At 39.6% G+C, this 24,996-nt stretch overlaps 3 protein-coding genes across 3 annotated transcripts in view; all 3 read left to right on the top strand.

Moving 5' to 3' along the window:
• LOC111196591 (low affinity immunoglobulin gamma Fc region receptor II-like) overlaps positions 1-10,961 on the top strand; it is a 29,028-nt gene extending 18,067 nt beyond the window's left edge. Inside the window, exon 9 of the mRNA XM_049485133.1 lies at positions 8,349-10,961. Coding sequence (XP_049341090.1) covers positions 8,349-8,394 — 46 coding nt within the window. The 3' untranslated portion in view covers positions 8,395-10,961. The remainder of the gene's footprint in view (positions 1-8,348) is intronic.
• A 108-nt stretch (positions 10,962-11,069) lies between these two features.
• On the top strand, positions 11,070-24,354 carry LOC111189186 (zinc finger protein 850). Its single transcript, XM_049485131.1, has 4 exons — positions 11,070-11,334; positions 12,910-13,805; positions 16,994-17,627; positions 22,152-24,354. Exons 2-4 carry the CDS (start codon positions 12,946-12,948, stop codon positions 23,259-23,261), a joined length of 2,604 nt encoding a protein of 867 aa, XP_049341088.1. The 5' UTR covers positions 11,070-11,334; positions 12,910-12,945; the 3' UTR covers positions 23,262-24,354.
• LOC103037570 (zinc finger protein 239-like) lies at positions 13,819-18,116 on the top strand. Its single transcript, XM_049485418.1, has 2 exons — positions 13,819-15,817; positions 16,917-18,116. Exon 2 carries the CDS (start codon positions 16,995-16,997, stop codon positions 18,033-18,035), a length of 1,041 nt encoding a protein of 346 aa, XP_049341375.1. The 5' UTR covers positions 13,819-15,817; positions 16,917-16,994; the 3' UTR covers positions 18,036-18,116.
• Positions 24,355-24,996: the final 642 nt, after the last annotated feature.

Here is a 24,996-nt window from a genome sequence, read left to right as displayed (position 1 = left end):
TTAATTTAAGCTGTGTAAAGTGGTATAACATTTTATTTGAAAGCAGAAGATTTCTTCTAGACTTCTCATATTTCGTTATGTATGATTTAATCAGGTAGTAATGCTGCGTTTCGTTAGAACTCAGATAACCGCCCGCACAAGTAAATTTAGGGTGGCTACACCACATTGGGAGTTATAATATTAAAAAGGCCTGGTTGTTTCTGGTCTCCAGAAAGCCCTGGTCCATACTTGCAAAGAGGAGTTATGGCAATGTTGTTACACAAAGTACTGGCCAGCTTTTATCTTTAGACGTGTTCCATGATGTTCACATAATGCATTGCTGTAAAAAAGTGTAGCTAACAATGCTTTATGAATCTTTACATTTACGTTTATGGCATTTAGAATTACAAGTTTATTCCTATTACAGAGTTGGTAGTGTTAGAAGTCTTGCTCAAGGACATTTATTGGATTAGTGCAGCATTCATTCACTGAGACCATGAATTGAACCACAGTCTCCCACATCATGCGGTAGCCCACAGGCAGGAGGTAGTGTTATCCACTACGCCACATCAACCATTGTATTTTGGTTGGATTCACCATAAAACACTTGTAACCCAATTGTGGTGAACTCCAAAATATTTAGCTAAGTTTATTGTTTATAAGAAAGCTCCTGAAATAATAGTTTCAGCTTTAACATTCAACAAAATAGAACTAAATCGAATGATGTTCAGATTCACAGACACACTGCTTGTCTAGTCCCTATGGAGAAGTACTGCCATTAGCAGATCTGCCACCATGTACTCTTTTTACGTAACAGTCATGCATTTTGACCTAATAGTATGCTTTCTATGTTCTAAAGTATGCATATCATTTGATTTCACATTTAGCCAGTTTTAGCCAAGTTGTCACTGAAGTTGATTTCACTGCTATGTCACAGAGATCTGCGCATAATCAGAGTGCTTTCGGCCAATCAGATTGCTTCATATTCACTCTGTACAAAAGATTGTTATTTGACCAGGTTGCATCCCTCTTGTTCAGTAGGTCTGTAGTTTAGTGTTTAGTGTTTTGCATGTAGTTCTTATTTTCGCCAGTAGGTGGACCCTGTTGCACTAGTGTACAATCCTACACAATGTGGTTCAGAGAGGTATTAGTATGACACAGCCTTTCATCTAATCAGTCTCACCGTGTGCCTCTTACTGTGTGCGTCCATTGAAAATAGACCACACACACACACACACACACACACACACATGTACAGCCAGGATAATGCTCATGCATTATTAAAGTTAAGTTGCATTCTGGAGCTGGATCTGAATGTTCTTTCATCTCACCTCACCTGAACATTATAATTGATATCCTGACCCGATCCCTGAAGTGATTGCAACTCTTAATACAAACCAGATATAGTCCACGCTACAATTTTGGTCCTTCGAGCCGGATTCAAGCAACCACTACAGTCAATATGTCCAGGTCACAAGAGAGAGATGTCAGAAACAGAAACAGGCCACAGAGATCGAGACACATTCCATCCTATCTACAGGATTATGAAGTCAGCTACACCCCAAGGTGTCATGTACCGGATGATGAGCAAGCATCTTCATCTGAAGTGTTTAGATTTCTCCGCAGCATGAAAGAAGAAAATTGCCAACTACGCAGAGATGTCCAGCGTCTTACTGACATGATCCAGCAATCTCCTGGGCAGGCCTCACAACCTCGGTCGCTGCACAAGCATGGAGAGGACAATACATCAACTATACCAGCACCTACAAGTAGGCCGACGCCATCTAGTGGTCCTAAAGACCCACGTCAGCTAGTAAGTGCCCCACTGGTGCACAGTGATGTTCCTCCATCTCTACAAGGTCGCTGCTGTGACTCTATTGAGGACCTCGAGTGCAGCTTGCAGAAAGCAGGATTGATCACTAAAGATGACAATTCTCCTGTGACCTCTCGAAGTTCATCTCCCTGCTCCCAAGCCAAGCTTCTGGATTTAGATGTTGAGGATTGTCCAGAGAAGGAACCATCACGTCACAAGGACTTTAAGCCACACAGAAGAACTTGTGATAAGTCAAGTGATAGCCAACGGCCACGTCCCAAAGCAGCATCCATACCAGGTGCCAAGTATCATTCGGAGTATGAGGATGAATACGACAGCTACGACAAGCCCTATCACCATGATGACAGACATCACCGCACTTACAGTATCCCTCCACCCAAGTCAAGTCATCCATACTACAGTGATGATTGTAGTCCCTCTAAGCCCTACCGATCAAGTAGCCTAAGATCTCACCGTGAAAGCCGTTACTATGGGCCTGAGAGGGGATGCTCTCCTGATAACAGAGGTCACCCTGATGATTATGATGCATCTCATCATGGATATGACAGAGAGAGATATAGGGGAGATAGATACTCACCTGACCAGCAGTACTATTCTTCACGTTGTGCTTCTCACTATGACAAACACCCAGCTCTAGATGCCTATCGTGGTCCCAAGCCAACTATCCCTGATTTTAAGTCCGAGGACCCACGTGAGTTTGCCAGATTGAAACTAGCCCTGGACAATTTACTCCCTTATGATGCTCCAGAGCACTTTAAGTTTCAAATACTCACAGACCATCTCAAGTGTGAAGAGGCGCTACTTATAGCTGACTCCTACACTAACAGTCCACGCCCATTCACAGACACTATAAGGGCACTCACTGAGATGTATGGTCAACCACAGCAGTTGGCACTGAAGAGGATTTCAAATCTGATGGACGGACCAAATATCCGTGCTGGGGATGTTAAAGCTTTCAAGTCATTTGCCCTTCAAGTTCGTGCTTTAGTGGGAATGCTGCAACAACTTGGAAGTCAAGGATGGACAGAACTGCGGTGTGGTTCACATGTCTCTCGCCTTTTAGCCAAGTTGCCACATGACCTAAGAGCAAACTTTCACAGATTTGTGAATCCAGTTAACACTCCAGTTCCAACCCTGCCTGATATGGCCGACTGGCTTGAGTACGAGGTACGAGTTCAAGTTAGTAGTGACCAACATAGCAGTACATTAGTGAGAGAGAGACAAGCTCCGCCCAGGAGCCGCCGTCCAGACTATAAGTTACACAGATCTACTGCTATTCTTCTCAGTAGTGAATCCCGTCAGTCAAAGATGAGAACAGACAAGGATCCAGCTGTGAAGGAATTCACACAAGACAAGCCAAAGAAATATTGTCCCTTCTGCAATACTGAGCAGCATTATCTAAATCAGTGCAGCAATTTCAAGCTCTTGTCAGTAGAGCAGAAGACGGAGTGGATTAAAGCAAACAGTCGATGTTGGCGATGTGGACGTGAACATCAGGCAGCAAAGTGCAACCTCAAAGCCAAGTGCAAACAGTGTGAGAGGAGGCATCTGGATATTCTTCATAATGTGAATACCAGCCAGATTACCACAGCAACTGATAGAACCCAAGCACCTGAGTCAAGCACATGTCTTGTGAGTTCGGTGGTAGAGAATCTGTACATTGACAGGCCAGCTAGTAGCCGGCAAGTTGTACTTAAGTTGTGTCGAGTCTTCCTGCAAAGCGGCTCGAGGGTACTTGAGACCTATGCAATATTGGACGATGGGTCAGAGCGCACAATACTCCTACATGATGCTGCAATTCAATTGGGCCTTAAAGGAAAGCCAGAAGATCTTACCCTCTGCACAGTTCGGCAAGAAGTCTGCACCATCCATGGAGCCACTGTCTCCTTCTCAGTTGCTCCTGCCTCACAACCTAACCAGTCCTACCAAATCAACAAAGCCTTCACAGCCAAGGAGTTGAACCTAGCCTGTCATACCTACCCAGTCGAAGCTCTACAGGAGAAGTATCATCATCTCAGAGACATTCCACTGCCAACTATTAAAGGGGCCCAGCCATTACTATTGATTGGGTCAGATTACCCACATCTAGTTACACCAGTTGAACCAGTACGTCTCGGCCCACCAGGTGGACCTGCAGCAGTTCACACTAGATTAGGATGGACTTTACAAGGCCCCATAAGTCTCTTATGCCAACAACTCTCCCCACAGCAATGCCTCTTCACTACCTGCAAATCCCCAGAAGCTGAGCTTCTAAGTCATGTGGAGAAGCTTTGGCAGTTAGATACGCTGCCATACAGGAGTGAACGGTTGGTCACCAGGTCGAGACAAGATGCAGAGGCAGTCCGTATCTTAGAGGAAAAGACCACCAGAGTAATGGTAGATGGTGTGAACAGGTACGCAGCTCCATTACTATGGAAACAAAACATCCCCCGTCTCCATTCATCTAAAGAAGCAGTCCTGCCACAGCTACATGGGCTGGAGAGACGGCTACTTAGAGACCCAGAAAAGGCTGCCATCTACTCGAAGGAAATCCACAAGCTCATTGATGCTGGTTACATTAAAGCCATAGTCCCAGCCAAGACAAAAGAGAGCAACTCTTCCTGGTTTATTCCACACCACATTGTCCAGCACAATGGGAAGCACCGGATAGTCTTTAATTGCTCCTTTAATTGCAACGGGCAGAGCCTCAATGATCACCTTCTTCCTGGACCCACGCTTGGAGCCAGCCTTCTAGGAGTCCTTATCAGGTTCCGAGAACACCCAGTAGCCATCAGCAGTGACGTGAAAGGAATGTTTCATCAGGTCCGGCTGCTGGATGAAGACAAACCCTTTCTTCGCTTCCTATGGCGAGATAGTAAAGTGGACCAGGAACCCATCATCTATGAGTGGCAGGTGCTCCCGTTTGGTACAACGTGTAGTCCGTGTTGTGCCACTTTCGCACTACAGACTCACATCCAGAGACACACTACACCAGAAGAGGATGCTCGCCTGTCAATAGAACGCAGTTTCTATGTAGACAATTGTTTGCAGAGCCTCCAGTCAGAAGATCAAGCCAAGCAGCTGGTGAGTCGACTTCACACATTACTCCTTGAAGGTGGATTTGAGCTCAGGGAATGGGCCAGCAATGTTCCTGCCGTAATTGAAAACCTGTCGAAAGACTCAAGGTCGGAGAACAGCACCCTCTGGTTCACTCAACAGACAGATGACCCTCAAGAGCGCACATTAGGGCTGTTATGGCAGTGTAATTCAGACACACTCCGCTATAAGCAGTACCACAGTGAATGTCCCAAACCAACTATGCGCAACATCTACCGTCTTCTTGCCCAACAATATGATCCACTGGGGTATATTATTCCATACACAACCAGAGCGAAGATCATTGTGCAGCGTCTCTGGGACAAGAAGAGAGGTTGGGATGACCCCAACCTACCTGAAGATATCATTCAAGCTTGGAAATCATGGGAAGAAGAGCTTCCTCAGCTGTCACAGATCACATTACCCAGATGCTACACTGATCACAACATCGACTGTAGCACCGCCAGCCAGACTATCCATGTGTTCTGTGATGCATCTGAACGCGCTTACGGATCTGTGGCATATTTGCGCACTGATACTGGTAATGGACAAGTTCAAGTCGCATTCCTAGCTGCCAGGTCCAGAGTTGCACCAAAGAAGCAACTCTCCATACCCCGACTTGAACTGTGTGGAGCCTTAACTGGAGCACAGTTAGTTTCAGTGTTGCTTAAAGAACTCACCATCCAGATCCAAGAGGTAGTATATTGGACAGATTCCACCACAGTACTCAACTGGCTTCAATCCGAATCCTGCAGATTTAAAGTGTTTGTAGGCACAAGAGTCGCAGAGATACAGGAGTTATCAGACATCAGAGCTTGGCGCTACATTGACTCTGCCTCTAACCCAGCAGATGACATTACGAGAGGGAAGACTCTATCCCAGCTCACTGGAATGAGTCGCTGGAGTCATGGACCCTCCTTTCTTCTGCAGTCATCTGACCAGTGGCCTGAGGCTCCAACTGGCCAAGTCACTGAAGAAACAGAGGAGCTGAGGAGCACAGTGTTTTGTGGCTTGACAACTGATGCTACAGTTCCACCTATACCCTACATCCGGCAGTTCAGTACCTTCCAAGAGCTACTTGAAGTTACTGCGCGAGCACTACATGGAGCAGCCAGTGACAAACATCCCACTGCTGATGATTATCAGAAAGCAGAGCTAGAACTACTGAGACATGCACAAAGGGAAAGCTTCCCTGAAGAGGTGACACTTCTCAAAGCCGGAAAGGCTCTCCCATCTACCAGCAGAGTGCTCACACTGGCCCCTGAATATCACCAGACTTCAGGCTTAATTCGTGTTGGTGGTAGGCTCCGTAGATGTGACAGCCTAAGTCCAGATGTTCTGCATCCCATTCTCCTTTCCTCCTCTCACCCGGTTTCCAAACTCCTGATTCAGCATTATGACCACCAGCTACACCACCCTGGAGCAGAGCGTGTTTTTGCAGAACTGCGCAGGAAGTATTGGCTATTAAGAGGCAGAGAGGCAGTCAAGAAATACCAGCGTAACTGTGTGGAATGCAGGAAATGGAGAGGCAGCCCCCAAGTTCCACGAATGGCAGATTTACCTCCCTCCAGTTTGCGACTTTTCCAACCCGCCTTCTATTCAACAGGAGTCGACTGCTTTGGCCCTATGCTTGTAAAGGTGGGACGACGCACTGAAAAGAGGTGGGGTATCCTGTACAAGTGCCTTACAACTCGAGCTATCCATCTCGACCTGCTACCGAACATGGACACAGACTCGTTTCTGATGTCACTCAGACGCTTCATAGCTCGCAGAGGAAAGCCCCATGAGATCCTTTCTGATCAAGGCACTAATTTTAAGGGAGGAAGCAAAGAGCTCCATGAAGCCTTCCATGCCATGGAACCTGCAAGTACGAACCACCTTGCTTCTCAACAGATTCGCTTTCGTTTCAATCCCCCCAATGCTCCACATTTTGGTGGATCATGGGAGCGAGAGGTGAGATCTGTTAAGAACGCCCTCCGCACCACTCTAGGAGCTCAGATTGTGCCAGAGGAGGTGTTAATGACTGTCCTCATCGAAGTAGAGGGCATAATCAACTCTAGGCCCCTGGGCTATGTTTCCTCTGATCTCGCCGACCCAGACCCAGTCACGCCCAACTGCTTGTTGATGGGGCGGCCAGACTCCTCACTTCCACAAGTGGTCTATCCTGAGTGTGAACTGTTAAGTCGGAAAAGGTGGCGTCATTCACAGGTGTTAGCGGATCACTTCTGGAAGCACTACATTCACCACTTTCTGCCCACCTTACAAGCTCGGCAGAAATGGCAGACAGAGAAAGATGCCATTACTGTCGGCACTGTAGTTCTTATTGTTGATCAGCAGGCACCAAGAGCCCTCTGGCAAGTAGGGACAGTGAAGAGTGTCATACCTGGAGCAGATGGACGTGTGAGGACAGCTGTGGTTCAAGTAAAGGACCGTACCTACACTCGTCCAGTCGTACGCCTCATTAGGCTCTCAGCCCTACCTCAGGACAATACAGACACCTAGTGGTCAAATTTGGATACCAAATTTGGGGGCGGCTGTACAAAAGATTGTTATTTGACCAGGTTGCATCCCTCTTGTTCAGTAGGTCTGTAGTTTAGTGTTTAGTGTTTTGCATGTAGTTCTTATTTTCGCCAGTAGGTGGACCCTGTTGCACTAGTGTACAATCCTACACAATGTGGTTCAGAGAGGTATTAGTATGACACAGCCTTTCATCTAATCAGTCTCACCGTGTGCCTCTTACTGTGTGCGTCCATTGAAAATAGACCACACACACACACACACACACACACACACACATGTACAGCCAGGATAATGCTCATGCATTATTAAAGTTAAGTTGCATTCTGGAGCTGGATCTGAATGTTCTTTCATCTCACCTCACCTGAACATTATAATTGATATCCTGACCCGATCCCTGAAGTGATTGCAACTCTTAATACAAACCAGATATAGTCCACGCTACACACTCAATCACCCTAACCGCCACTCCTCGCCTAGCTTTGCTCTTCAGTCAGACACCTTATTAATGATGGTAATGATGAGTTTGTCTAAGTGAGTGTGTTTGTGGCCGGTTGCACTGTTTATTGCATGTCAGTTTAGCAATGGCGCTAATCCTTCAAGCTAACTCTCGGAGCCATCTGCTACTTTTCTCCACTGGGGTTGGGCGAGGTATTTGTACTGCATTAGAATATAGGGTATAAAGCTTCCCTACATTGAGCTGTGGAGTATTTTTGGATGGAATAAGTTGAGAAGTTGAGGATGAGAAGTCTATCTAGCATTCTGACCTCACTAAAGCTTTAGAATTTAGTAGAAAGCCAGCCCTGGACAGTAGAAACAGTTACTCCAGCATAAGTAGGATCTACCCTTTTTAGTACAGATGTCCCAATACTTTTGTCCTTTGTTCTGATCTTTCCACTGCACATAAATAATCTTGTCTTAATGTTTCTTCTCAATGTTGCAGGAATGAAGAAAACCCAATCTACAGCACGGTCCATAAGTTTACCTGAGAAGATCAACACTTTCAACCCCTAGCCTTTTTTTTAAGAAGATGCAGTGTATAGGAGTAAATTGTAGATACACAGATCTCCATCAAAAATCACCCTATCAAAAAACTAAAAAAAAAAATATCTTCTGTTTTTCTTGTACGCTGCTCTGTAACAGAAGATGATTTTGTGGCTTTATATTTTTTGCTCTTTTTTTGCAAGTTAACCCAACCTTCAGACTACCTGAGCTCAGCTGTCTGTACCACCAGAGGCTTCCAGTCTTATCTGCAGATTGTCATTGCAGCCAAGCAGATGCACACTTCATCATTTGCTTGAAGACGGACTAACTAAAACTTATTTTATTTTGCAGTCTGAAGTGTAGGTTACATTGCAAAACTAAAGCTGAATGTAAAGCTGTTAAATTATCAAAAAGTTTTAGTTTTCCATGTGCATAGTCATATACGCAGAGGTGGAAAGTAACTAATTACATTTATTCTCATTACTGTAATTGAGTAGATTTTATGAGTAACTTGTCATTTTTTAATTTGTAGTTTTTAAAATAGGTAATTTTACTTTTACTCAAGTTCATTTTGACACAAGTAATGTACTTCACTACTTTGGAAAACTTCCTGTTACTGAGTAAAAAATTAAATGCTGGGGAAAAGAACAAATTGTTTAAATAATAAAAAAAAATGAGTTTTGTTCTCTGTGGCAGCACAGCAGAACTTTTCCCAGCAGTGTTTATTACAGTTAGCAGGAGAGACGCTGTGTGAATCAGCGGTGCCAGCTGAACCAGTGTTCTGTCGAGTTATGCTACCCATAGATATGTGCTTCTATTTGGCACTGCGCATGTGCCGACCAATTTCATGTTTTTAATAATAATTCCTTAAGTTTTTATTGGGAACATTAAACAATCTGCATGAATGTAAAAAAAAAACATGTAAATATCAGATAAAGCATTGCAATAGCAAGTTCAAAAATAATAATGAACTGTAAAACTATAAAAATATAGTTTATAGTCACCTATATAAACTTTTTACCAGTAAAGAAAAAAAATGGATCATAGAAACCTTGTTCTTAAAAAAGGTTTTATGGAGTGGTCTGAACCAATACTGATTTGTACTATTTTACATCAAATAAATAAAAGTAAATTTTAAATTAAATACTTTTTTTTTTACTTTTATACGAGTAGATTTTTAGATGGGTACTTTTACTTTTATATGAGTAGAATTTTAGCAAAGTAAAGTTACTCTTACTTAATTACAATTATTCAGTACTTTTTCCACCTCTGCATATACGGTACAACTAGCAGTGAAATGCTTTGACAGTATTTGCCTGTATTTTATGGCTTAGTTTTATTGTTTTGATTATGTTCTTGAATGTATGGGAAACTTCAAAGACATTTCTTTATCAAAAGAGCACTTTGAAGTGATACATTAACATTAATGTAAACAGTAATATTAATGTAGTATAGGATTAATGGCTTTACCAATTTCAAGACATCATATCGGCATTACCATTGTTTGTTTGTTGTAAATAATGTTTTTTTATAAGAAAATGACCAAAATTAATGTTGAAATATGTGTTAAAATGTTAATGTTTATTTCTCATGTACACAGTACAACAAGCATGAAAGAGTTCATGATGAATTGTCTGGCATATTTTGAATTAGCCTTTTTTTAGCTTCAGTTTGTTGACAGTGTTAAATTTTAATTTTCCAGGGTTTGCTGAAATAATAAGGGGCATTAATCCATCACATTTGAAGCTCTCCAACAGTAAACCGAGTAATATAGGAGAAGTGTTAGTCATTAGCATTAGTCAGATTGACCCTTTCCACTCGTTCACTTTCCTTCCAAACTCTGGTGAAACCCAGTAAAGGAGGAAGTCAAGAAGTGTACTCAAGGTCAGGTCTGTGAAGTTTCCTAGACCGGGATTAAGCCTAGTCTTGGACTACACAAGATTTTGAGTGGACTCCGTTTAAAGATACTTGGTTTAATGCCTGTACTGGAAACCAATCTTTTCATGAACTTTTTTTTTTTGCTGTGAATTCCAACTTGTGATACAGAGATGCATCTAGAGTCTTAAAAATATGTAATGTTTTTGTTCTTCTGTGAAATTGCTGTTTTAAAGTTTGTAAAGTTTTTTTGCACTCATGATTTGTAATTTGTACTTTTGTAATGTACAGTTAAACAAATGACATGTCTCTCCAAACCATCACTGATCATCAGTAAATTTTACATTTCATTTTTAAATCAAGGCAGGCTGAGGAAGAGTGGATGAAGAGACACACAGTCCAAGCTGCTCGAGGTCTAGTGTGAAGTTTCCACCAATCAGTGATGGTTTATGGATACATGTCATCTGCTGGTGTTGATCCACTGTGTTATATCAAGTCCAAAGTCAGTGCAGTTTTATGGAGATGCTGATTTCATTTTCCAGCAGGATTTGGCACACTGCCCACACTTCCAAAAGTACCAATAGATCTTATGTAATATTTTAATTTTCTGAGACACTGATTTTTGGGTTTTCATTGGCTGTAAGCCATAATGAAATAAACACTTTAATATATAATATATGAGTTTCATATTTTTGTGAAAAAGTAAAATACTGACATAAACTAAAGTTTTATTTACATTCTAATTTTTTTGAGATGCACTAGTACAGTGATTGTGCTTAATCTTCTGTTCCCAACGTCTGCTCAACTGAGCAATCAATCAATGACCTGCTCGTGACGCTGGTGAAAACTGGATGCAGGTAGCCAATCAAAGCGAAGGGGGCGTGGTTTGCCGAGAACGGGTTGGTTAAAGCAAAGCTTTGTAGTCACGTGTTTGCAGTGTTATTCTCCTACAGTACAGATGTGGGCGCTGTCTGTATGAGTGTGGATCTCCAGCTGCAGTAGTGTAGAGATCCGCTGTGGGTGTACAGTGGTGCTGAAGGAGGAGAGGAAGAGGAGCTGCTGGGATGAAGGTAGGACACTGTTTAATAGCTGTTCACTCTTTTATTACACCAGTAGAGAAATACTGGGAGTAGAAGAACATGGAGAACCAGATCAGGAGAACCTGTCTCCTCCTGCCTGAGGAGAACCCAGCTAGAACCTCAGATCCTGCGTGGACACTGTTGGGCAGTGATAGAAGTTAAACCTCCTGTTAGTGGTTCTCTATAAAACCTCTAAAATACATTTTGCTGCAGTACTAACGTGATTTTATTCAGTATTATAACCTTTAATAATAATTGATATCATTTGACTGAAATATAACATATTTGTTAGAATATCTTCAATTTTGTCATTTTGGTAACCTATAGTATACAGAGATGTACATTAAGGAAGTATAATTTGTAGCTACCCTACTAAAGTACTAAAATGCTGTAACTTATTTGTATCTACTGGAGTATTATTTTTACTTTACTACTGTACTTAAGTACTAAAATACTGTATCTACTGGAGTATTATTTTCACTTCATTACTAAAATACTTAAGTACTAAAATTATGTATCTGTATTGACTGGAGTATTATTTTTACTTCACTACTGAAGTATTTAAGTACTAAAATGCCATATCTGTACTCTACTGGAGTATTATTTTTACTTCACTACTGAAGTATTTAAGTACTAAAATACTGTATCTGTATCTACTTTAGTATTATTTTTTTACTTCACTACTGAAGTATTTAAGTACTAAAATGTTGTATCTGTATCTACTGGAGTATTATTTTTTTTACTTCACTACTATACTTTAGTACTAAAATGCTGTATCTGTATCTACTGGAGTATTATTTTTACTACACTACTGTACTTAAGTACTAAAATGCTGTCTCTGTATCTACTGGAGTATTATTTTTACTTCACTACTGTACTTAAGTACTAAAATGTTGTATCTGTATCTACTGGAGTATTATTTTTTTTACTTCACTACTATACTTTAGTACTAAAATGCTGTATCTGTATCTACTGGAGTATTATTTTTACTACACTACTGTACTTAAGTACTAAAATGTTGTATCTGTATCTACTGGAGTATTATTTTTTTTACTTCACTACTGTACTTAAGTACTAAAATGCTGTCTCTGTATCTACTGGAGTATTATTTTTACTTCACTACTGTACTTAAGTACTAAAATACTGTATCTGTATCTACTGGAGTATTTTTTTTATTTCACTACTATACTTAAGTACTAAAATGTTGTATCTGTACTTTACTGGAGTATTATTTTTATTCCTACTTTCACTATTACTTCTTTACCAATACTACTACTTACAATGTTTATGTGCAGCATCGTTACTCGTTATAAAATTATAAAAATGTTAGGAATCATTCCAAACCCACATTATCACTTAAGTCAGGAGGAAGTGATTTAGGTGATCATATTTACATTTTTAAATGTGTCTTCTAAATGTGCGTGTACAATTGTATTAACTTACCTTAGTCCAGATGTAATACTGATGCTCAAGATGCATGAAGTGAACAGATGTATAAATGTGGTCTTCTGCTTCTTTTTAAATCCATTTACTACTCTAAATATAGATTTTTTTTGTCTTTTCCAGAATTAATAGAAGTTCTGATGCAAGTCTTTAGACCACATGGCACCTAGGAGAAGCTCCAATACTCAAAAATCATCTTCTGGTATTTCCCAAAAGAACAGACCGTACAGAAATATACAGAAAAATACAGTCAAAGAGAAAACTCACCACTGCACAGAGTGTGGGAAGAGTTTTACTCTACCAAGTACTCTTAAAAAACACCAGAGCATTCACACTGGAGAGAGGCCGTATCAGTGCTCAAAGTGTCCGAAAAGTTTTGTTCAACTGAATTATTTGCGTATTCACGAGCGCATTCACACTGGAGAGAGGCCGTATCAGTGCTCAGTGTGTGGAAAGAGCTTCACTCAGCAGAGTCACCTCAGTGGACACCAGAGCGTTCACACTGGAGACCGTCCCTACACCTGTTCGGAGTGTGGAAAGAGTTTTAGGGAAAGTAGTAATCTCAAACGACATGAGCGCATTCACACTGGAGAGAAACCCTACGCCTGTTCAGAGTGCGGGAAGAGCTTTCGCATTGGACAGACTCTCATAAAGCACCAGAGCATTCACACTGGAGAGAAACCCTTTCAGTGTTCAGACTGTGGGAGGAGTTTCCGTATTAGAGAGACTCTCAGAAAACACCAGCGCATTCACACTGGAGTGAAACCGTATCAGTGCTCAGAGTGCGGGAAGAGCTTCAGTATAAAGGATTATCTTCAGCAGCACCGGCGCATTCACACCGGGGAGAAACCGCATCACTGCTCAGAGTGTGGACAGAGCTTTACTCTCAGGAGTCAACTTCAAAGACACCAGCGCGTTCACACCGGAGAGAAACCGTATTACTGCTCAGACTGTGGGCGGAGCTTTAGGTTTTTGGTTTGTTTAAATCGTCACAAGTGTACTAATCAGGATGAGAAACTGTAATATTGTTTAATATTAATTCGCTGAATTAAAAAGTGTCCTGTCACAATAATTACAGAAGTACATTCTAACGTAATTGAATTATTGTATGATATATAGTATTATAGATAATATTCTTACTAACAAGACTTCCCAAGACCACTGAAGCTGTCTGGCACAAACATGACAACAGATTCTTACATAGAAAAGTTATATAAATAACAAATAATGAATGGATGGATGGATGTATGGATGAATGGATGCTTTATTGTACACAGAAGTTTCAAAAGAATATACAAATAAAGATAACAATACAATAAAATATAAAAGTATTAAAGACAATGTTTACCAATTACTGTGCATTGACAGAAGATGACTGTCAGCCATACAGACAGTGCAAGAATGCAGTGCAAATTTGCAAAGATGTAAACAGTGAACAATAAACAAAAAATGAAAAAATGTAGTGCAGAATGGAGTAAAATAAAAATAGGGGATCTAGGTGGGTGTGTCTGCAGAGATGGAGGTACTGAAGTGACCAGATTAAAAAAGTATTACAGAGGGTGGACAATACGGCCCAAAAATAATACAATCATAATATTTGAGGGTGTGTTTGTGAAAACTGTATTCTTGGCTGTATGAAGAAACACTGAGAAATATATTAACTTCAGGAATATACTACTGTTAAAAAATAAATGTTAAAGTTCCACGTAAGTTCAGTAGAAACAATAACAGTGACTTATTTCTGAATTTGTACTTGCATAAAATAATGTATTGTTATAACCTGCAGCGCCTCTTCTGAGCTCAGGGGGCTGGGCTTACCTGAATACAGGTGGGCTAAACTACTGTCTTCAGCCACTCCAACCACTCCTACAGTCCAGGAGGGGGCGCTGTGTGTAGCAGTGTGGACCTGCACCTCCTGTAGAGTGAAGGAAGCAGAAGATCAGAGCTGATTTATAGCGAGACTGCCCACTTCTCCACCTATCTTCCCTGTCATAGCAGTGAACGATATGAACCGCTAGAGGGAGCCTGCGAGTGAGACCTTAATGAATTGGAGTGAATGGAAATAAATGACTAAAACTAAATAAAAATTAAAATAGTGTCTTATTAAATAGCGCAAAATGTAGATTTATGTATTTTAGCTGTTGTAACAATAAATCGTATACTGTTGGAAAGCCTGTTAGGTCAGAGTAACGTTTATTAGTGTCATTTTCTGACCTCGAGCTAAATTCGAAAATAGAAAATTTGGTACAAACTTGCAGATGGAGCTTTCTATTTTTGCATTTAGCCTAAAACAGTCAGAAAATGCCATTAATAATCGTTACACTGACCCAGTTAGTTTCCCTTTTTTATTGAATAAAGTTTTAGAATTAAATAATATAAAACATAAAGTATTAAACAGTGATTTTCTCCCAACAAGTAGGTATAAGTTGTGAAACAAATTGACAAAATCTTATGTTTGTCCTTTTCTTACAACCCTACCTAAACATACAGTTAATTGTTTTCATGGGCTCAACCCACAAATGCATGTTCTTTACAAATGTGACACAGATTAAAAGGAAAATTAACAGATTTTGCAGCGGTATACGATTTATTGCCAAGAAGCATTGATACAACAAATAAATAATAATCAACGAAACACATATCTCCTTACTTTTTGGTTTTACGTTTAGTTGTCCAGGATATTCATTTTATTTTAGAAAGTATAATGAAGTATTTTGCAAAAAAAGTCTTATAACAACTAGAGTCTAAGAGCTTTAAACAATTGATTCAGTACTAAAACATGTTTTTTTGTTGAGAACATTAGAAACAAATGTACATCTCATTTTGCTCCATAGGAACCCATTCATTCTGGACTCTCTCGTAGCGCCCTCTAGCGGTTGATAACTAACACTGCACAGAGTCTGCAGTGAGTAATCTCCGCTCTATAGAAGAAGATCTTTGGGAAGATCCGCTGTGGTCAGCAGGCCACGCCCCCCGCTGTTGGTGTACACAGTGGTGCTGGAGGAGAGGAAGAGGAGCTGCTGGGATGAAGGTAAGATACTGTTTAATAGCTGTGGACTCTTTTATTACACCAGCAGAGAAATACTGGGAGTAGAAGAACATGGAGAACCAGATCAGGAGAACCTATATCCTCTCCTGCTTCCCCAGAACCACAGATCCTGGATCTGTTGTGTTTGTGGTTTAACTCTGATTATAATTATTAGGTGTAAAGTGTTTAAACATACAGGTGGTTTTACAGTGTTGGTGTTGGTTTTGTGGTTTTGTTGGTGGGTCTTCTGATTTCTTCTGTTTATAAATCACTGTATAATCACTGCTTCAGACCTCAATTTAACATACACAAATCATAATCACAGTAAAAATAAGCATTAACAGTAAAATAGTGTAACATTAATAGTAGTTATTGCACTAGCCATCGCATTATTATTATTATTATTCTTAGTAGTAGTATTAGTATTAGTAGTAGTAATAATAAAAATAGTAGTAGTATTAATAGTATTGTTATAGGATACTACTAAAAAGCTTATTATTAGTAGTATTAGTAGTATTAATAGTAGTAGTAGCAGTAGCAATAGTAGCAGTATAATAGTAGTAGTAATACTAATAGTAGTAATAATAGTAGAAGTAGTAGTAAAAGTAGTAGTATCAATAATAGTAGTAGTAGTGGCAGTAGTAATAGTAGTAGTATTATTAGTAGTACTATTAATTGTAGTAGTAGTTATACTAGTATTAATAGTAGAAGTGATAATAGTATCAATAATAGTAGTAGTAGTGGCAGTAGTAATATTATTAGTAATACTATTAATAGTAGTAGTTATAATAGTAGGATTTTTAGTAAAAGTGACAGTAGTAATATTAATAATTGTAGTAACATTGGTAGTAGTATTAGTAATAATACTAATAAAACCTTTACTTGGAGAGCAATTTTTAAAAAGCTCAATTTTAAGATGGCCCAAACGCACACAAAAAAAAAGTTAAATATCCAGATTTCTGTAGATGGGGTTATAGTCTTGGTCAAACACCCACCAATGCGTGGAGCTCTTAGCCTCTGCTGTGGTTTGTGTAGAGGCTTATTTTACAGATTACTGTTACGTTCAATACGTTTAATAGAATTTTCCTCTTTTCTTTTCCAGAAAATAAAATGATCTGTTAAAATTACTACCACGATGACTGTCAGACTCTTGAAACTCAGGAGAGATTAATGCTTAAGAATGGAGTCCAGCAGCAGAAGCTCTGGTGCTCAGGAAATTTCCAAGAAGACCAAAAAGAAAAGTCACAATGGTGCAGACTGTGGGAAGAGTTTCACTCAGCAGAGTAATCTAGAAGACCACCAGCAAGCTCACAACACTGATTTCAAAGACCACCAGAGCGTTCACACGCAGGAGAAACCGTTTCAGTGCTCGGTGTGTGGGAAACGGTTTTCTCGGCGGAATTATCTACAAATTCACGAGCGCATTCACACTGGAGAGAAACCGTATCAGTGCTCAGTGTGTGGAAAGGGTTTTATTCGGCAGAGTTACTTACAGACGCACCAGCTCATCCACTCGGGACAGCTTCCCTTTCGATGCTCGGTCTGCGGAAAGACGTGTAGCGAAAAGAGCAATCTCAAAAAACACGAACGCGTTCACTTTGCTGAGAAACCGTATCGCTGTTCAGACTGTGGGCGGTGTTTTCGGATTCGGGATACTCTCAGAAAACACCAGCTCCTTCACACCGACGTGAAACCGTTCCAATGTTCCGAGTGTGGAAAGAGTTTCCACCAGCGCAGTACCCTCAAAACTCACCAGAACATTCACGCCGAAGAGAAACCGTATCAGTGCTCCGAGTGTGGAAAGAGATTCACTGTAAAGAGTTATCTCCAGCAGCACCTCCACGTTCACTCTGCAGGTAAACTCCACCACTGCTCAGACTGTGGGCGTAGTTTTACTCTGAAGAGCCATCTCCAGAGACACCAGCGTGTTCACACTGGAGAGAAACCGTATCAGTGCCCAGACTGTGGGAAGAGCTTCAGTGATGAAAGTACTCTTAAGAAACATCAGTACATTCACACTGGAGAGAAACCGTTTCAGTGCTTGGAGTGTGGGCGAAGCTTTACTCAACAGGGTCATCTTCAAGAACATCAGCGCATTCACACCGGAGAGAAACCGTATTACTGCTCAGGCTGCGGCACGAGCTTTAGGCATTTAAATTCTTTTAGGCGTCACAAGTGCAAGGAACGGGAAACACCAGAGACAGCAGAGGACAACCCATAACTAGTGGTGTAATTGATTACGGATCATCCTTGATCACCCCTACAGTGGGAACACCATTAAACCATGGATTTTTCATCAAAGTGAAACGTCACACATCAGAGTGAAATGCTGTTTTAATGTTGCTGATAGGCCAAAATTTATGGGTAAAGTAATAATTCCCTTAATCTGGATGCAGAGCTTTAATGAAAACACATAGACTAAAGGCAAATTTATAATGTTACTTACAGCATCAAACTTATGGTATAGCTTATGCATTATAGCGTGACATGCACCTGCATAGCGTCCTCTCGCTGGATATTTATGGGCTATGACGTAGGTTTGACGTATAAGTATTAATTGGCCTTTAGCAGTGAATTATTTCAGAAGCCACACAAAAGATTGGTTTACTATCAACGTATCGTACAATGTATGGACATAACTTAAAAAATGTGCAATTTTGCTAACCTCTATAATGTTATTTATTAAGGTATTTACATCTTTTCATATTAAAAAACATCTCCCAGATCTCTTTAAATGGGTATAATTGCATTATTATCAGTTGTATTATCATTATAGCAGTGTAATAAAATGGTCTTAAAATGCCAATAATGTTGTTTATCACAATTAAGGTAATTTCTTGGACTACCTATCATTTAAAAATCATAAAAAATGTATCGTCACATGTATCTTTGGTCTGAACCAAACTAGCAGGCATAAAAGCTGCTGTGAATTTTTGAACCAAAGAACTAAAATTTGGTCCAACCAAGATGCCTTCCCTGTATTAATATCAATACTATAAACAAAAGTACTAATATAAGACACTTTATTATAAATTTGTAAATAACATTTTATGCTTTTTTATCAATCAATGCATTTCCTTTGACCATGATTGACAGTAATTAATAAAATGTTGTTGCTGGATGTTTTTGTCTGCTCTTTTTCAACAGGAATATTAATCCAGATTATATAACAATAGTGGAGAGAGACAAAGTCCAAACTGCTCGAGGTCTAGTGTGAAGTTTCCACCAATCAGTGATGGTTTGGGGAGACATGTCATCTGCTGGTGTTGATCCACTGTGTTTTATTATCAAGTCTAAAGTTATTGCAGTTTTGTTTTCCTACAAAATCTTACAGCACTCTTCCGTCTGCTGACTGCAACTTTTTTGGAGATGCGGATTTCATTTTCCAGCAGGACTTGGCACACTGCCCACATTGTCAAACATACCAATTGCTCTTATATAATATTATACATTTTGGAGAAACTGATTTTTGGGGTTTTCATTGGCTGTAAGTCATAAATAATCATAATCAACGCTTCAATCAAATAAATAAACGCTTAAAACAAATCACTCTGTGTGTAATAAAACTGTATAATATATAAGAGTTTCACATTTTAAACTGTATTATTGAAATAAAGTTACTTTTCAATTATATTAGAATTATTTGAGATGCACTAGTATTTTATTATTTAGTACTTACACATGGGGGCGTGGCTTGTCGGAATACGGGTGGGATTTAAACCCCGCCCCATCGGCGCTCCGCCCCGCGCGGCGAAACTGCTGATCGGAAAGTGTTGGTGAGGAGATCCGCTGTGGTCACCAGGCCACGCCCCCCGCTGTGGTTGTATACAGTGGTGCTGGAGGAGGAGAGGAAGAGGAGCTGCTGGGATGAAGGTAGGACACTGTTTATTAGCTGCTCATTCTGTGCTTTTATTATAACATCAGCAGATGTTATAAATACTGGGAGTAGAAGAACAAGGAGAACCAGATCACCAGAACCTCAGATCCTGGTCCTGGGTGAAATTTGGGAGACTGTGTCTCTTTTATTTAATCTTCATATCTGATTAATCTAGAAAATGTATTAGAATGGTTCATTCTGATAAAGCTGTATATACAGTGTCAGATTTATGATTATAATTGTGATGCTCGGATCTTCTGCTTCTTATTTCTCAGATCTCTTTTCTCTAATTCTGGTTAAATATCAGTATATGATATATTTTGTGTCCACAGCATAATTTGTTCAAGTTTAATATAAACACTGTGTAATGATACATTTGTCAAGATACAGGAATAGATGAATGTTAACCCAAAAGAGCCTATGGTGAAGTGTATGTGTGTCACAGACCCTTTAAAAGCTCCTAAAAAAGTTCCTCCTAAAGTTCCTTACAGCACTCTGTCCTTTAGTTTAACTCATAAAGTTCCTAAGTGACACATAATTAAATACTAACAAAAATCACAGCATTCTGATCTTGAACCATATACACTTAAAATTATGAGTTTCTTTAATTTTACCAAATTAAAAACCTCTGGAATATAATCAAGAGGAAGATGGATGATCACAAGCCATCAAACCACCAAACTGAACTTCTTGAATTTTTGCACCAGGAGTAAAGCAGCATAAAGTTATCCAAAAGCAGTGTGTAAGACTGGTGGAGGATAACATGATGCCAAGATGCATGAAAAAAACTGTGATTAAAAACCAGGGTTATTCCACCAAATATTGATTTCTGAACTCTTAAAACTTTATGAATATGAACTTGTTTTCTTTGCATTATTTGAGGTCTGAAAGTTCTGCATCTTTTTTGTTATTTCAGCCATTTCTCATTTTCTGCAAATAAATGCTGTAAATAACTACATTTTTTTATTTGCAATTTGAGAGGGATTTTGTCCATAGTTTATATAATAAAACAATAATGTTAATTTTACACAAACATAAACCTATAAAAAGCAAAATCAGAGAAACTGATTCAGAAACAGAAGTGGTCTCTTAAAATCTACAAATGACTGTCAGTGTCCTTACGAAGGCATCGGTGTCCAGTGTACCAGCTTGCAAAATGCTGCAGTTCCACCAAGAAAAGATCATGCACCAAACCGAGTATTTCATCTTGCTCTGTCTGGTAAAGGGTGGCATAGAGGGCACTTCATATCAGCAGCCTCCTTTTTCTACTGGAAAGGCACCTATAGATGGGCACTTATTAAGAGACATAAATTATTCATGATCTAGAGCAGCATCATTATCATTTATTGCAAGATGAAGCACCCTAGCGGTCATTTTTTTTTTTTTTACCAGGAAAGAGGAGCAGCCAATAGGTGCTTTCTGTCTCTCTGTTTTTTCTCCCACTCCAGAGGGCACTTTAGCAATCCACCAGTGGGCATATCATAAATTTTGCGTATGACTCAAAGTCATCGTGATCCTGCTCAGCCTGCTGAATAAAACATGGCCAGATCAAGCTGATCAATCTGACCAGCGTTGTATTTAGCCTACTTGTATGTTTTAGTTTGAGCTTGATGGTTTAGCTGGTCTGCAAGCATGACCAACCCAATTAAGATGGTTGACCAGAACAACCAGTAACACCAGAAAAATGACAATTGATTTTAGGAAGAAGCCACAATATCTAGTCGAGTATTTCCTAGTATAGCAGAGCTACAATGTAGCCGACGATGTCAAACGTTTGGACACACCTTCTCATTCAATGTTTTTAGTTTTTTTTCCTACATTCTAAATGAATACTAAAGTCATCCAGACTATGAAAGAACACATAAGGAATCATTGCTCTGCTCGCCTGACATTTTTGATGGTCTTTGCGGTGACTGCACTTGAAGATACTTTCAAAGTTCTTGAAATGTTTTAGATTTGACCAACCTTTATTTCTTAAAGTCATTTTTCTTTACGTAGTTGAGTAGTTCTTGCTTCTCAAATAGGGCTATTCTCTGTATACCTGTAGCTCTACCTCTTCACAACTTTAACAGCACAGCTGTTAACTGAAAGCCTGAATTCCAGGTGACTCTACCTCATAAAACTGACTGAGAAAATCCAGCCAAGATGTGCAAAACTGTCATCTAAGCAAGAGGTGCTACTTTGAAGAATTTAAAATCTAAAACATATTCTGGCTTGTTTAACATTTTTTTGTCTAGCAAATAATTCCATATGTTCTTGGATGGCAAGTATTAAAATTTTGTTTTTTTAAGGTTTTAACTATTTATAACTTTTAAATATTGTAAATTACTACTGTTTCCTTTCTGCTTTTAATCACCTCCCAACATTTTTAATACTTTCATTCACATGTTGTTTTTAACATTGTTTTCTTTTTTTTCCTTTTTTACAGAAATAAACATAATGTCCTGATGTCTGATGAAGTCTTCTCCCAATCCTGATGTCTTTTACCAAATCTACCTAAACAAACTAATCAACAAATTTCTAAAAACAGTAATTAAAACACAACCTTCAGAAATGGAACTGGAAACCATGGCGAGCTCCAGTATTCAGGAACCTTCCTCCAGTTCTTTTGGCACTTTCTTCCAAACTCAATACAATTCAGAAACGGAGAGAACTCACCCCTGCCTGGAATGTGGGAAAACTTTTACTGTACTGAGTTTCCTCCAGGAACACCATTGTGTTCACACTGCAATTAAACCATATCAGTGTTCAGACTGTGGGCAGAGCTTTAGACAGAAAAATGATCTGCAGAATCATCAGCGTGTTCACACTGGAGAGAAACCGTATCACTGCTCGGAGTGTAATAAGAGTTTTCGTGATAAATCCACTTTCAAATCGCATCAGCGCGTTCACACTGGCGAGAAACCGTATCACTGCTTAGAGTGCGGGAAGAGCTTCAGGAACAGCGATTATCTCCAGAACCATCGGCGCGTTCACACCGGAGAGAAACCGTTTCTCTGTTTGTACTGTGGAGGACGTTTCCGCGACAGATCCACTTTCAGAACACATCAGCGTATTCACACAGGCGAGAAACCGTATCACTGCTCGCACTGTGAGAAAAGCTTTTACGACCGATCCATTTACAGAAAACACCAGCACGTTCACAACGGAGAGAAACCGTACCAGTGCTTAGAGTGCGGGAAGAGCTTTAACCGACCCAGAACCTTCAGACTGCACCAGCGCATTCACACTGGAGAGAAAACCCACATTTGTTCAGACTGCGGGAAGAGTTTCGCTCTGAAGAGCACCCTCAAAGCTCACCAGCGCGTTCACACTGGAGAGAAACCATATCACTGCACCGTGTGCGGGAAGAGCTTCGGAAAACACGATCATTTCAAAATACACCAGAGAATTCACACTGGAGAGAGGCCGTATCCCTGCGCAGAGTGCGGGAAGAGGTTTATGAAACGGTGTCATCTCCAAAGACACGAGAGAATTCATACCGGTAGAAGCCTTATTACTGCTCAGAGTGTGGGCGGGGCTTCTCCTACTCCTCCACTGTTCTACAATCCTTTAAATCTACCTTTGTGATCATGAGATCGTCGGTTCAAATCCTTTTTATGTAGCTTGCCATCAGCTGCCGGAGCCCTGAGAGAGCACAATTGGGAGAGAGCACCTTACTCACTCTGGGTGGGTACAGTAGATGGCGCTCTTTCCCCTCATCATTTCTAGGGTGATGACAATCAGCACAAGGCTGCGTCTGTGAGCTGATGTATCAGAACCGAGTTGCTGTGCTTTGCTCTGAGTGTTAGCGCTGTGATGCTACAGCATCAGCAGTAGTTCAAAAAGAGGCGGAGTCTGACTTTACATGTGATGAAGGAGGCATGTGCTAGTCTTCACCCTCCTTGTGTTGGGGCATCACTAGTGATAGGGTAAGTCCTATGAGTGGGATGAGTAATTGGGAGTTTATGAATCTACCTTCATAAACTCACCTAGAGATTTTCACCAACCAGGTTTTCTTTTGCCGACAGAGATAAAATATATTTACAATTACTGTAAACCACAAAAACTAAGGCCCATCCCACTTAAATTTTGTCCAATTAACCCTTGTTTAAAACTAAGATATAAGAGCAAGTGGTGAAATACCTCCCTACAAATTGGGACAACATCCTGCCGGTCTGATGTAATAGCAGTGCAGTGCAGTGCTTCAGCAACCTAGCTGCTGCTGCTGATTTACTAGTTTATTTTAGGAGATTATATGTCTTCAGAAAGGACATCATTCCTTTAAAACACTGCAGTCAGCTCACTTACTGTGTGTGTGTATACTAGTACACACACTGGACTGATATCTGTTGTTGTTTGTTGACTACTGATTTGTAATAACTGGTTTATAGTGGGAGAAAATGGTGTAATTTCAGTTTTTGATAGTGTGTGTATGTGTGCGTGTGAGTTTGCATTAGCACTTGCCTCCACACAGTGCTGGTTTAAGTTCTCCTGCTGATATAACAGAGCTTTTGGGTGATTGTTTTTTGTAGTTTCAGATATTTTCTGATGTTTTCATAATCCACTGTAAAATAGTTCCACACTGTAAACTCTCTAACTAAAATGTATTTAGAAATAAATAGGCATATTCTGACATAACAGTTGACTACAAATGGACAAAATAAACAAGTTAAACCATCATTGTGAATTTTTTTTTTGTTTATTTGATGCTTGAATCCTAAATAAAAAAGTTAAAGTGAGCTATATATGTCTGAGTTATAATCTAATGTAATATAGTTGGAAAAAATGTTAAAAATCACACCAAAAGGTAAGACTATAACCTTACACAATTTGGTGATTTATGAGAAAAAAAAATTATTTGTGTTTTATTGCCTATATGAATTAAACTGTATACAATTTCACATGGCCATATATTCATATATAATCTAATGTAAAATAAAATTCAGACTATATTCTTACACAATTTGTTGATTTTGGTGAAAGATTGTAATTGTGTTATTGCCTATTTGAATGCCCATGTATTTTAAAATTCATTTGAGTTATAATCTAATGTAAAATAAGAGAAATACATTTTTAAAAAACCTAAAATGTTGTGTATGCCTTACACAATTTGGTGATTTTTGAGAAAAAAAAATTGTATTTGACATTGACTATTAGAATGAAACTACGCACAATACACAATCCCCAGACATTTATAATTTAATGTGAAAGAGGAGTTGGAAAAAATCTTTAAAGTTACACCAAAAATTAAGACTATTGTCTTATGAAATTAGGTGATCTCCTTTAAACCTGGACACAATATGCATAAACACTATGCCCTATA

The sequence above is a fragment of the Astyanax mexicanus genome, chromosome 11 (genome assembly GCF_023375975.1).
Source record: "Astyanax mexicanus isolate ESR-SI-001 chromosome 11, AstMex3_surface, whole genome shotgun sequence".
Classification (NCBI taxonomy): Eukaryota; Metazoa; Chordata; class Actinopteri; order Characiformes; family Acestrorhamphidae; genus Astyanax; species Astyanax mexicanus.
The sequence above is the reverse complement of the archived record's forward strand: the minus strand, read 5'-3'. Positions and strand labels throughout refer to the sequence as shown.